Source organism: Onychostoma macrolepis, chromosome 03 (assembly GCF_012432095.1).
Source record: "Onychostoma macrolepis isolate SWU-2019 chromosome 03, ASM1243209v1, whole genome shotgun sequence".
NCBI lineage: Eukaryota > Metazoa > Chordata > Actinopteri > Cypriniformes > Cyprinidae > Onychostoma > Onychostoma macrolepis.
In genome coordinates, this window is record NC_081157.1 from 48162453 (window position 1) to 48176000 (window position 13548).

Consider the following 13548-nt stretch of genomic DNA (forward strand, 5'->3'; position numbering starts at 1 on the left):
ATCTTACTGATGAACAGGTATTGTAGTTTGTGAGAAAAGCTGCAAATTCCACCATTATCCTGAGCTGCCTCTGTAATAATCCTCTGATAGCTGTCTGTTAGCGAAAGAACAATCACGCTTGGGCTTTAGTGCAAGGCAACTGTGCCTAGTGTGCGTGCCCTTAGAACATTTTAATTAATATCTTTGTTATTGGCATTATAGTTATCTTTGTCTTGGGGTACACACACACACAGAGAAAGCTTCTTATTACTCATTTATTCATGTTTCTATATCACTCTGACGTGTCAATAGCTCCAGCCCACTAAAAGCTCCACATATATATATTTGCACACCATGACGATATATAAACGATATAGAAAAAGTTCAATCGATTTACACTTTATATCATCACCAACATATATATTGTGATATTGCCATAGCAAGCAGTAATGATTAAAGTTTAATGAACACATTTGACTAGTCAAGTCAAGTCACTTTTATTTATATAGAGCTTTTAACAATACAGATTGTGTCAAAGCAACTTTACAATATCAAATAGGAAAATAGTGTGTCAAAACTGACTAGTGCCAATGCTATGTTCCCCTTGCTAGTGCTCTTTTTTTACCTGCTGGGATAGCCAGGTATGCTTGTTTCCCAAAAAAGCAAGATCACCTTGTTTTAACGTTGAAGTCATGCACATAGTAGTGCAATAACCATTTCAAGCATTCTGTATGGTTTATACACAGCAAAACAGCATGTATTTGACTGTAAATCCAGAATCATCAACAACCTAACTATAAGCACTGTGAATGATGATATAGTTGTCAACAAATGGGATGCTACATTTCATTCAAAATTAAATATCTTAAATATCTACGATTTTGGCTTAAATAAGATTTTTCCAGGAAATCTGGCATCCTCCACGATTCCTATTCTATCCAACAGCAAAGCACTGGAATGTGACATGCTTGTAATCAGGACTTCTGAAATTGGAAGTAGGAAATTTTGATGGCACACAAAGGCAGTAGTATTCCTTATTTCCTTACAAGAATCCAGAAAATGTAATTACCCAATTATAAATGGAGTCATACAGCTGCAGCTCACATGCATGAAAGTGGCGTGTTTGAGGTTTGAACTAGTTGATACAGGAAATAAGCAGTCTAATAAAGAGGATGATTGGCAAAAAGTATTTTATGTATTTTGAAAATACAAAAATATTATGATTAAATATACTTAAATACAAAATACATTAGATTTTTTTCAAAAGATACTTTTACACGATAGTATTTTGTATTTCAAATACAACCCAAATTCCGGAAATGTTGGGACATTTTTTAAATTTCAATAAAATGAAAACTAAAAGACTTTCAAATCACATGAGCCAATATTTTATTCACAATAGAACATAGAGAACATAACAAATGTTTAAACGGATAAATTTTACATTTTTATCCACTAAATGATCCCATTTCAAATTTGATGCCTGCTACAGGTCTCAAAAAAGTTGGGACGGGGGAACCAAAGGGCTGAGAAAGCAAGAAATATTGAAAAGATTCAGCTGGGAGAACATCTAGCAACTAATTAAGTTAATTGACATCAGGTCTGTAACATGATTAACTGTAAAAAGGATGTCTTAGAGAGGCAGAGTGTCTCAGAAGTAAAGATGGGCAGAGACTCTCCAATCTGTGAAAGAGTGCGTAAAAAGATTGTGGAATACTTTAATAACAACGTTCCTCAACGTCAAATTGCAAAGGCTTTGCAAATCTAATCATCTACAGTGCATAACATCATCAAAAGATTCAGAGAAATTGGAGAAATTTCTGTGCGTAAGGGACAAGGCCGAAGACCTTTGTTGGGTGCCCGTGGTCTTCAGATGACACTGCATCACTCATCGACATGATTCTGTCATTGACATTACTAAATGGGCCCAGGAATACTTCCAGAAACCACTGTCGGTAAACACAATCCGGCGTGCCATCTGCAGATGCCAACTAAAGCTTAATCATACAAAAAGGAAGCGATATGTGAACATGGTTGTGAAAATGTACTTACCATGTAACTAAGTTATGGAACAGCCTGTAATTACAGTTTGTAATTATGTAGCTGTAATAGGCAGCTACTGTTACACGTATGTAACAGGCTGAGTCTGTTATGCAGCTACTAGTACACTTAAGTACAATCTTGATACACTTTATTTTAAGTAGCTTATGTTTGTGTAATATGTAATTAGAAAGGTATTACATGTATTTTAGTTGTGTACTGGTGGATAAAATCAAACCAAGGTCAGGGGTTAAAGCAAAAAAAAAATCCTGAGCCTGAACTTTTTCCCGGGGGCGGGGGGAGGGGGCAGCACATGCAAAGCATGCAATGACTGTTGCAACTTAAACATTTGAAAGGATACTATGGCAAAGTTATTGCTTGCCTTATTGAAACTGATTTTTTTTTTTTCGTAGTTGACCTGAAGAATGAAAGCTATATCATACACTTGGAAAATTATGAGCTATATCACCGCTTATCAACACTAGGGGTGTGACAATATATTTAGATCACGAGATGAGACAAAATACAGATAATTGGTTCACTAGAATGAGACCATTTGAATGCTATTTTTAAGAAATTTTCAATGACAAAATATGTCTTTTAATTACAAAAAGTAAAAATACAGTTTTATTTTGAAATATTTTAACTAATCTATGGCTGTAACTAATGATTATTTTGGTAATCAAGTAATCTATTGATTATTTTGACAATCGAGTAATCTGATATTTTTATTAACACAAACAGACCTAAGTGAAAACCAGGCTGTAGTATGATTATTTATATATAAACTAACGATGAGGCAATAATAATTGGCTCAAATAAGATATCAAAACCAAGTAATTACATGGTTTTATTGAACAACACCGTTAAAATAGGCTACATAATGTAATATGCCTATACATATGAACATAACCAACTTAAGTAAATTATAACCAAATACCTGCAGAGGGCGCCAACGGCCACCATGATTAAACAATGTTTTAATCCAATAAATTTTAATATTTGGCCACATGCAGAAACTTATTTTGAAATTGCGATGTACAACATGGCATTTAGACATAGGCTGACGTATTCTCCTGTGTTGGCAAAGGTTTATAAATGATTTACGTTACAAATCTATAGTGAGATAATGCACATTGTTTTCCCAGATGAACTTTAAGCAATTCTCACAGCATATAGAGGAAGAGTTTAGCCCTTTTCACACATACAGTCTTTAACTTACTCGTAAATTACCGGAAAATTTACCATTAAGAGATCATGTGAACAGGACCTTTTCAAAAAGCTCGGTAAATTTGTTCTGGCAATCATATCGTTCTTATGGAGATGACATGATTACTCTGAGCTGTTTCCAAAGCTCCGCTGCTTTTTAATTAGTTTTTCCATGTAAATATGCGCTAGATGGACTTTGACCATCGCGCCTCACAGCTTTTTGTCGCACTTCTCCATTCATCAGAACTGCGACTCTGCCTACTATTAGGCTCGTCTCGTGTTGTTTTTTTTGTTTTTTGCGTCTCATGTTTATAAGAGCAAAAAATTCTGATTGGCTACTGGCTAGTAATGTTAGTTTGGTTGAGTGAAAGCTGTGCTCCTCTCATACCATTGGTAGGCAAACTCATGGACTCGACACTGTCGACAGTGATATCAACATGTTTTTTTTTTTCGCAGCCAAACGCTGCACGCCGGAGATCCGGCATGGTGCCGGAGAACTTTAAGCCCTGCAAGGTGCAGATAGATAAGGTGTACAATATAGATACACGAAGTACAATTAAGTACAGTCCTGATACACTTTATTTTAAGTAGCTTATGTCTGTGTACTTACATTTATAATTACATTGTATAATGTCTGCAACATAATCTTTTGGTTACATAAGTAGCTGTGTAACAGACTCGGTCTGTTACATATGCGTAACAGTAGCTGCCTATTACATGTACATAATTACAAACTATAGGTACAGGTTGTTCCATAAATTAGTTACATGGTAAGTACATTTTGTTTCATGCAAGTACAATGGCTACCACCAAGTACTTAACTATGTAATTACTCTGTATTATGGACACCTTAAAATAAATTGTTACCAAACATGTTCTACGGAGCCACTAAAGGGACTTGGTTAGCTGCTTGCTAGCGGTAGGTAGCCTGTTACATTACAGTGCATATGATTTCACTTACCACCTAAACAGAGTAATGAGAGATGACTGAGGATGAAGGTGAATGATTTGAAGATCCCGAGCATCTCTGACAAACATCTAATCTTGTAAAAGGTGTGGTAAATACTGCCGCTCTGTAGTAAACACTGAGCATGTGTGAGCGCAAATCTTGAAATTGAAAGTAAAAAGCAAGCACACATTCAAAAACTATTTCACGGCTCCCTGATGCTCACAATTTATATATAGTATAATTACCCAATGATATAATTGCGAGAGAAATAATATATATATATATTTTTTTTTCCTCCCATCTCGTATTTATTCTCTTTAGGTGTTCCATAGGACACGCCACTTCCTTCCTGAACACAGTATTGGGATGCAGCAGATTGCGGGAGATGGGGTGGGGAGAGGAATCACGATGCCAGCTCAACATCATGAAGTCTGTCAGCCATCAGCAATGAACGATGGCATCGTCTATCAGTCCAACTCTATCTCAAGGCTTCTTTTACATGTGAAAGTATTTTCTGAAGACTTTTCTGAAGTGTGAATACGCACATGCACATTAAGTTGTTTTTTTTGTGTGAAACTCTTTCCACATTGGGAGCAGGTGAAAGGCTTTATTCCAGCATGAATTAACATGTGATTCTTAAGGGTTTCTTTACGTGACAATGTCTTTCCACACTGAGAGCAGCTGAAAGGCTTTTCTGAGCTGTGAATATGAACATGCTCATTGAGTTGTATTTTCCGTGTAAAACTCTTTCCACACTGAGAGCAGACGAAAGGCTTTATTCCAGTATGAATTAACATGTGATTCTTCAGGCTTCCTCTACGTGACAAAGACTTTCCACACTGGGAGCAGGTGAAATGCTTTTCTGAAGTGTGAGTTACCAAATGATCCCTAAGGCATCCTTTATATCTAAAACTCTTCCCACACTGAGAGCAGGTAAAAGGCTTTATTCCAGCATGAATTAACATGTGAGTCTTCAGGCTTCCTTTACAAGTAAAAGTCTTTCCACACTGAGGACAGGTGAATTTCTTTTCTGAAGTGTGAATTAGCATATGCTCATTAAGATTTATTTTCTGTGTGAAACTCTTTCCACACTGGGAGCAGCTGAAAGACTTTATTCGAGTATGTATTTTCATGTGATTCCAAAGGCTTCCATTATGGCTGAACGTGTTTCCACACTGAGGGCAGGTGAAAGGCTTTTTCCCCGTATGATTTAACATGTGATTGTTAAGGCTTCCTTTGCGTTTGAAAGTATTTCCACACTCGGAGCAGGTGAAAGGCCTTTTTCCAGTGTGAACATTCATCATGTGTTCGTCAAGGTTTCTTTTCTGTTTGAAACTCTTCCCACACTCAGAGCAGGTGAAAGGTTTCATTCCAGTATGAATTTGCATGTGATTCCAAAGGCTTCCTCTATGGCTGAAAGTGTTTCCACACTCAGAGCAGGTGAAAGTCTTTATTCTAGTATGAATTCTCATGTGATCCTTAAGGTATTTTTTACGCGTGAATGAGTTTCCACACTGAGAGCAGCTGAAAGGCCTTTTGACTTCTGTTATTTGAATGTTGCTTTGTGAGCAACGGTTTTCAGTTTTGGAGCAACTCACTGATTTTTCTCCAGTGGTGGAATCATGATCTTTCTGATCCTGATGCTTCTCCTCTACTTCATTCAGATCTTGTTCTTCTTTCACTTTCATCAGGCCTAAAATGAAAACATTAAAGTGATAAATCAATTGGGACATTTGGAAAACAAAAGGAACATAGCAACAGAAAACTGAACTTTTTTTTTTTTTTAAAGTTTGCATTTTCAGGCCCCAAAAATTGCTATTGTTTTGTAATTGAACAGCAAAAATGCACAAAAAGCTTTTTTTGTTTGTTTGTTTCATTTGAAAATTGTATCTTGAAAACACCTCCTTAAACTGAACCCCAGTAGAACTTATGATCATTAAAGGTCTTTCCACACAGAGCACGAAACGATTGTTTGCCTTCTGCGAATAGCACGCTAGGTGGTGCTGACCAACAATGCATTTTTCCTCAGATTTGTATCTCGTATATGGATTTAACATCTAAATTTAGATAAACAAAGTTTGGTTCTACACCAGAAACAAACTATCCATAATGCTTAACAAGAATAGGCCACATCCTAAAATATAATTAGAAGTACAATTAGCATCAAAGCTACACTTGAAAATGTATGTAATTTTGCTTACCCACTTTAAACCATCATCGACTGTTCCAATTGTGATCTATAGATGATTTTGATTCTATAATAAGCAGACATATGCACTCTTTGTACGTTTAATAACACTACACAGCTAATATTTGTCATAAACATCCTTTATTGCTATAAAAATACCATGAGCTGCATACAAATCACATACAGAAAATATATCATCATAATCATGTCTATTTGCTTTCATATTTCATGTGTAGAAAACATTTCACTCGATTTTAATTGAGAAGATCTAGAGAGTGAACGCGCTCTGACTAACACTCGCACATGTGGAAGTAAATGGACAGTGCTCAACAGATCACATGATTCAGTGGAGAATTATTAGAAATGTTATTCTGTATGAAGAAGTGTGACGTGACTGTGAACACACACCCGGAGCAGTGGGCAGCCATTTTTTATTTTGCGGCACCTGGGGAGCAGTTGGGGGTTCGGTGCATTGCACAAGGGCACCTCAGTCGTGGTATTGAGGGTGGAGAGAGCGCTGGACATTCACTCCCCCACCTACAATCCCTGTTGGACCTGAGACTCGAACCCACGACTTTTGGGTTACAAGTCCAACTCTCTAACCATTAGGCCACGACTTTTTATAAGCGGCTGATTTTACATTTTAACGCACAACCGTTTTTTGTTGTTGTTTAAAGAGATGAGTTATAGCCTACAGTACGTTGCTCAATGCGTCACATACTTGTTGGTTATAAAGTGCTAATAAAATGTTTTCATGGCAAGCTCAATGTTTCCTTGTTTATATCTTAATAAAATATTTGAGCCTATATTGATTACAGTTTTTAAAGGTTCCTATCTTATAGTAAATAAGTGTCTGTGACATCAGATATTAAAAATCCAATTATTTATGTATCCACACCCTCGTTGTGTGTGTGTGTGTGTGTGTGTGTGTGTGTGTGTGTGTGTGTGTGTGTGTGTGTGTATGTTCTAATCCGTGTATGGGATGAATTTATCGAATATTAAATCACTCAGAGCTGTAAATCTGTGCAATAGGTATGTGAGCACTTTTAATGAGTAAAAGAGACCTTCTCTGTGAATTATTATTATTATTTTTTTTTTTATTTATTAAAGACTATAATAACTACTACAAATCTAAAATCAGTAGGCCTAATATAGTACAGTGATTCCTGGTTCTTTTTAAAGGATTGAGCAACAAAACGAGTAATTTAATTTATGCATATAACCTATGAAAGTATAAATAAAAATGTTGCAGAGAAAATGAACATTTATTGCTTAAATACCCACTAAAGCACATTAATTTTTATATTTGCTGTAATAACAGCTGTTTTAGTAAACAAAAACATTTAAAATAGGCCTATATGCAAATAAATGTAAAAAAAATATATATAGTTTTAACAAGGTTTTTATTTCCATTATCCACACATAAAACCCCAGTTCACGCTGATGAGCTATTTGGTATTATTGTCTTATTTGTCACCGCAGTTGTTCTTTAAATTAAAACCATTTGCTGGTTTGTCCCATGTCTTACTGAACTACAGTGAATTATCATCATATCCTAAGTTTTTATCCGCCAATCCTAAAATAAAGAATATAGGCTACATATAAATATACACTATACAAAACAGCTAAATCTCAAACAGTGGATCATTTTTATCAACATCGCCCAAAACTGCTCAATGTTTAAGTATGTGCTTCGTGTACAGGAAAAGTACAATGATATCTGACTTCATTTAACGTGCAACCCACCTGTTGAGATTGAGTAGAGTATAAGCGTTATGGAAGACGGACAGATATGGACTTCAATAATCAATAATACTACAAACCATGTCTTGTTTCAAACTATTATTTAATCATTAAAGATAATCAGAGCACATTTAACCATCATAAGGAGCATTAAATGAGATTGAATTATCCGTTAATATAAGATTTCTTTATTATAACTACCATGTACCATATAATAACCCAGATATTACGTTTCTTAAGCACCAAATAATGATTTCAACAAAATATTGGGTTTTAAAAATGTGAATTTTATTTTTACAGACATTAAAAATGAATAACATATATTTGACTTTAATATTATATTAATTTCTTACCACTGAATTAACAATGCATATTTTTAATGTATCATCACAGATACAGTACTTGTTCATTCTATTCATTTATTATTCTAATTTTATCAGCTAACGGTTAATATTCAGATAAAGATCAGCGGTTGTTGGTCAGGAAACTTAACCGAAAGGGGCATAGTTTCTTCACAAAATGAAGATCCATGGACCTGTGTGAACAGGATCGTTTTGACAACTTTGTCATCTGTATACGAATGAACAATGGATCTTTTCACATTTTGTCGGAGGTGAAATAACTAAAAGCAGAGTAAACGTGTAGATGCATATGGGAGACCTTAGCAAATATAATTTTTCCATTACCATTTGGTCCAACAAGGAAAAAAGATAAAATGTCATATTTTACCTTTTTTTTTTTTTTTTTTTTGGGGAGTAATATAACACAAAGTTGAGCAGAAAACAGCTAAACCATTGCCCACAAAATGTTTGAGATTACACTAATGTAAAAACAAAGTGAATCTGATGTGTTCAACAGTTTTTTACGATTCTAGATAGCAACGAGCAAAAATAAAATATAAATCTTCTCATTGTCAGTTCCACCACATTTTTAAGAGGTGGCTTTTAATGATAATTAAGCCCTTACTTTTTGTGTTAAGGAATGTAAACTATTTAGGGATGAATGAAGAATAAACACCAACCTCCTTGTTCCTCGTGTTTTATTCTCCAGGTTTCTGGTTCCTCGTGTTTTATTCTCCATGTTTCTGGTTCCTCGTGTTTTATTCTCCATGTTTCTGGTTCCTCATGTTTTATTCTCCAGGTTTCTGGTTCACTCGTGTCCTCTTCACTCTCCTCTTTAACAAACACCATCTTCACAGCAGCAGATCTCAGTTCAGATGATACTCCTCCAGATATTCCTGCTTGCTTCAAAACTTAGTCACGACTGTGAGGATGGGAAAATTACAGGTAATGTTATTTAGTGATCTGATTAAATTTTGTATCTTTCTATTTAGAAACATGGTACATTTCATCAAACAGATCACGACCAAAAAACAGAGAGTGCGGTAAAACTAAACTTCTTCTGAGGTTTAATGGTGTTTGGGAAACAAACGTGTGTTTTAGCGCCACCCGCTGGACTGGAGTGAAGCGGAGAGGAGGGAAATACTTCATGAGTGTACAGATTTAAATTTGTCAGCTCTGCTTAATTTCAACACTATTAGCAAAAACAGAGAATAATGTGTTGGCTACATACCCTGAGATGTTCTCAGAATAAAAACACCAACATGAACATAAACAGATCCATTTACATTTGGAGAAGAAAAAAAGGTCTCTCTAAATCAGAGAAAGTAAGAACAAGCCTGTTCATAAAACATGATGCCTGATCACTGATGAGGTGCAGCCACACAGACATTTAAAAAAGAAAAAAATGTTCGGCTTCCTCATATTTGACTATAAATACTCAAACATGAAATATTATGATTTTAAAAAACATGCCATATTTACATAAGAGCTGTGCTGACCATTTATGAAAGTATAACTCAGTGAGCAGGATAAATGTTGAAGAGTCTGAGTCTCATTCCTGCATCAGTGAAACAGCAGAATCAGGTGCATTTCACGAGTCTCTGCTGTGTTCTGTGAGCAAAACAAGACATTGTGATATGTAATCAAATTGATAACATTGTTCAGTATTGAGTGTCGTCCCCAAATAAGCAAGAAACCAGGCTCAATTGGGGTCAGTTTTCCTCTGGCCAACAAATCAACAAGGTGTCATTAGCTGCTTTTCTACTGTCGGGCCAGTGCTTTGAAACTGGACCAGGCAGGGTCAATAGCCTCAGAATTGTTATTATTATTATTATTATTATAGAACATGTAAACTACTAAAACAAAAGACATACAGAATCATTGCTAAATACAGAATCATAGTAACTTACAATATACAGTCATGGCCAAAAATATCGGCACCCTTGGTAAATATGATCAAAGAAGGCTGTGAAAATTAATCTGCATTGTTAATCCTTTTCATTTATTATTCTAATTTTATCAGCTAACGGTTAATATTCAGATAAAGATCAGCGGTTGTTGGTCAGGAAACTTAACCGAAAGGGGCATAGTTTCTTCACAAAATGAAGATCCATGGACCTGTGTGAACAGGATCGTTTTGACAACTTTGTCATCTGTATACGAATGAACAATGGATCTTTTCACATTTTGTCGGAGGTGAAATAACTAAAAGCAGAGTAAACGTGTAGATGCATATGGGAGACCTTAGCAAATATAATTTTTCCATTACCATTTGGTCCAACAAGGAAAAAGATAAAATGTCATATTTTACCTTTTTTTTTTTTTTTTTGGGGAGTAATATAACACAAAGTTGAGCAGAAAACAGCTAAACCATTGCCCACAAAATGTTTGAGATTACACTAATGTAAAAACAAAGTGAATCTGATGTGTTCAACAGTTTTTACGATTCTAGATAGCAACGAGCAAAAATAAAATATAAATCTTCTCATTGTCAGTTCCACCACATTTTTAAGAGGTGGCTTTTAATGATAATTAAGCCCTTACTTTTTGTGTTAAGGAATGTAAACTATTTAGGGATGAATGAAGAATAAAACACCAACCTCCTTGTTCCTCGTGTTTTATTCTCCAGGTTTCTGGTTCCTCGTGTTTTATTCTCCATGTTTCTGGTTCCTCGTGTTTTATTCTCCATGTTTCTGGTTCCTCATGTTTTATTCTCCAGGTTTCTGGTTCACTCGTGTCCTCTTCACTCTCCTCTTTAACAAACACCATCTTCACAGCAGCAGATCTCAGTTCAGATGATACTCCTCCAGATATTCCTGCTTGCTTCAAAACTTAGTCACGACTGTGAGGATGGGAAAATTACAGGTAATGTTATTTAGTGATCTGATTAAATTTTGTATCTTTCTATTTAGAAACATGGTACATTTCATCAAACAGATCACGACCAAAAAACAGAGAGTGCGGTAAAACTAAACTTCTTCTGAGGTTTAATGGTGTTTGGGAAACAAACGTGTGTTTTAGCGCCACCCGCTGGACTGGAGTGAAGCGGAGAGAGGAGGGAAATACTTCGCGAGTGTACAGATTTAAATTTGTCAGCTCTGCTTAATTTCAACACTATTAGCAAAAACAGAGAATAATGTGTTGGCTACATACCCTGAGATGTTCTCAGAATAAAAACACCAACATGAACATAAACAGATCCATTTACATTTGGAGAAGAAAAAAAGGTCTCTCTAAATCAGAGAAAGTAAGAACAAGCCTGTTCATAAAACATGATGCCTGATCACTGATGAGGTGCAGCCACACAGACATTTAAAAAAGAAAAAAATGTTCGGCTTCCTCATATTTGACTATAAATACTCAAACATGAAATATTATGATTTTAAAAAACATGCCATATTTACATAAGAGCTGTGCTGACCATTTATGAAAGTATAACTCAGTGAGCAGGATAAATGTTGAAGAGTCTGAGTCTCATTCCTGCATCAGTGAAACAGCAGAATCAGGTGCATTTCACGAGTCTCTGCTGTGTTCTGTGAGCAAAACAAGACATTGTGATATGTAATCAAATTGATAACATTGTTCAGTATTGAGTGTCGTCCCCAAATAAGCAAGAAACCAGGCTCAATTGGGGGTCAGTTTTCCTCTGGCCAACAAATCAACAAGGTGTCATTAGCTGCTTTTCTACTGTCGGGCCAGTGCTTTGAAACTGGACCAGGCAGGGTCAATAGCCTCAGAATTGTTATTATTATTATTATTATTATAGAACATGTAAACTACTAAAACAAAAGACATACAGAATCATTGCTAAATACAGAATCATAGTAACTTACAATATACAGTCATGGCCAAAAAATATCGGCACCCTTGGTAAATATGATCAAAGAAGGCTGTGAAAATTAATCTGCATTGTTAATCCTTTTTATCTTTTTATTTTTTTTTTTAATTCACAAAAACCTAACCTTTCATTGGATAAGAATTTAAAATGGGGGGGGGAAATATCATTATGAAATAAATGTTTCTCAAATACACCTTGGACACAATTATTGGCACCCCTAGAAATTCTTATGAGTAAAATATCTCTGGAGTATATTCCCATTCATATTCACAATTTTGAGCACTCCAGGGTGATTATGAACATGAAATTGTCCAGCCATGGCTTCCTGTTTCACAGAAATATAAATAGGAGGGAAAACAAAGCCCGAATTCCCCTAATCATCCATCATAATGAGAAAAACCAAAGAATATATTTCTGATGTGCAGCAAAAGATAATTGAGCTTCACAAATTAGTGAAGTGGCTTTAAGAAAAGAGCTACAGCAGTGAAAATTCCCATTTCCAACATCAGGGCAAAAATTAAGAATTTCCAATCAATATAAAATGTTAGAAAACTGCCTGGAAGAGGACGTGTGTCTATATCGTCCTAATGCACGGTGAGGAGGAGAGTTTGAGTGGCTAAAGACTCTTCAAGGACCACAGCTGGAGAATTGCAGAAAATAGTTGAGTCTCAGGGTCAGAAAACCTTAAAAATAAAAATGGTCAAACAGCACCTACATCACCACATGTTGTTTGGGAGGTTTCAAGAAAAATTCTTCTCGCTCATCCAAATACAAACTCCAGCATATTCAGTTATCACACGACTGGAACTTCAAATGGCACTGGCTTCTATGGTCAGATGAAACTAAAAAAAATGAGCTTTTTAGCAGCAAACACTCAATATGGGTTTGGTGAAGACAGGGATAAAAAGTACCCCATGTGTACAATGAAATATACTGCTGTATTTTTGATGTTGTGGGCCTATATTTCTGCTGGAGGTCCTGGATATCTTGTTTAGACACATGGCATCATGGATTCTTTCAAATACCAACAGATAAAAAAATCAATAAGTGACTGTCTCTGTTAGAAATCTTATAATGGGCCATGTTTGGATCTTCCAACCGGACAATAATCCAAACACAAACCTCAAAAACACAAAAATGGGTCACTGATCACAAAACCAAGCTTCTGCTGGCCATTCCAGTCTTCTGACCTGAACCCTATAGAAAATGAGTGGGTGAACTGAAGAGAAGAAGCACCAACATGGAGCTGGGAATCTAAAGG

General features: G+C 35.7%; 1 protein-coding gene across 3 annotated transcripts; it reads right to left on the bottom strand.

Annotated features, from left to right (window-relative positions):
* Positions 1-571: 571 nt before the first annotated feature.
* Positions 572-9501, bottom strand: LOC131537323 (gastrula zinc finger protein XlCGF26.1-like). Of its 3 annotated transcripts, XR_009270247.1 has the most exons (3): positions 9130-9501; positions 4423-5870; positions 572-4335 (listed from the first exon to the last, which is right to left on the bottom strand). XR_009270247.1 is itself a non-coding variant. In XM_058770662.1 (2 exons), exons 1-2 carry the CDS (start codon positions 9296-9298, stop codon positions 4645-4647), a joined length of 1395 nt encoding a protein of 464 aa, XP_058626645.1. In that variant the 5' UTR covers positions 9299-9501; the 3' UTR covers positions 572-4644. The 3 variants fall into 3 exon arrangements, 2 of the variants coding, with proteins under 2 accessions (XP_058626645.1, XP_058626646.1); XM_058770662.1 differs by having other exon boundaries at positions 572-5870; XM_058770663.1 differs by lacking the exon at positions 9130-9501 and adding an exon at positions 6379-7038 and having other exon boundaries at positions 572-5870.
* Positions 9502-13548: the final 4047 nt, after the last annotated feature.

Excerpts from the sequence above, each read along its gene's own strand:
- LOC131537323 (XM_058770662.1), bottom strand. The coding sequence starts at position 9,298 with ATGGTGTTTGTTAAAGAGGAGAGTGAAGAGGACACGAGTGAACCAGAA. Across the intron at positions 5,871-9,129 it reads AAAACACGAGGAACAAGGAG|GCCTGATGAAAGTGAAAGAA; the intron begins GTTGGTGTTTAT and ends TTTTCATTTTAG.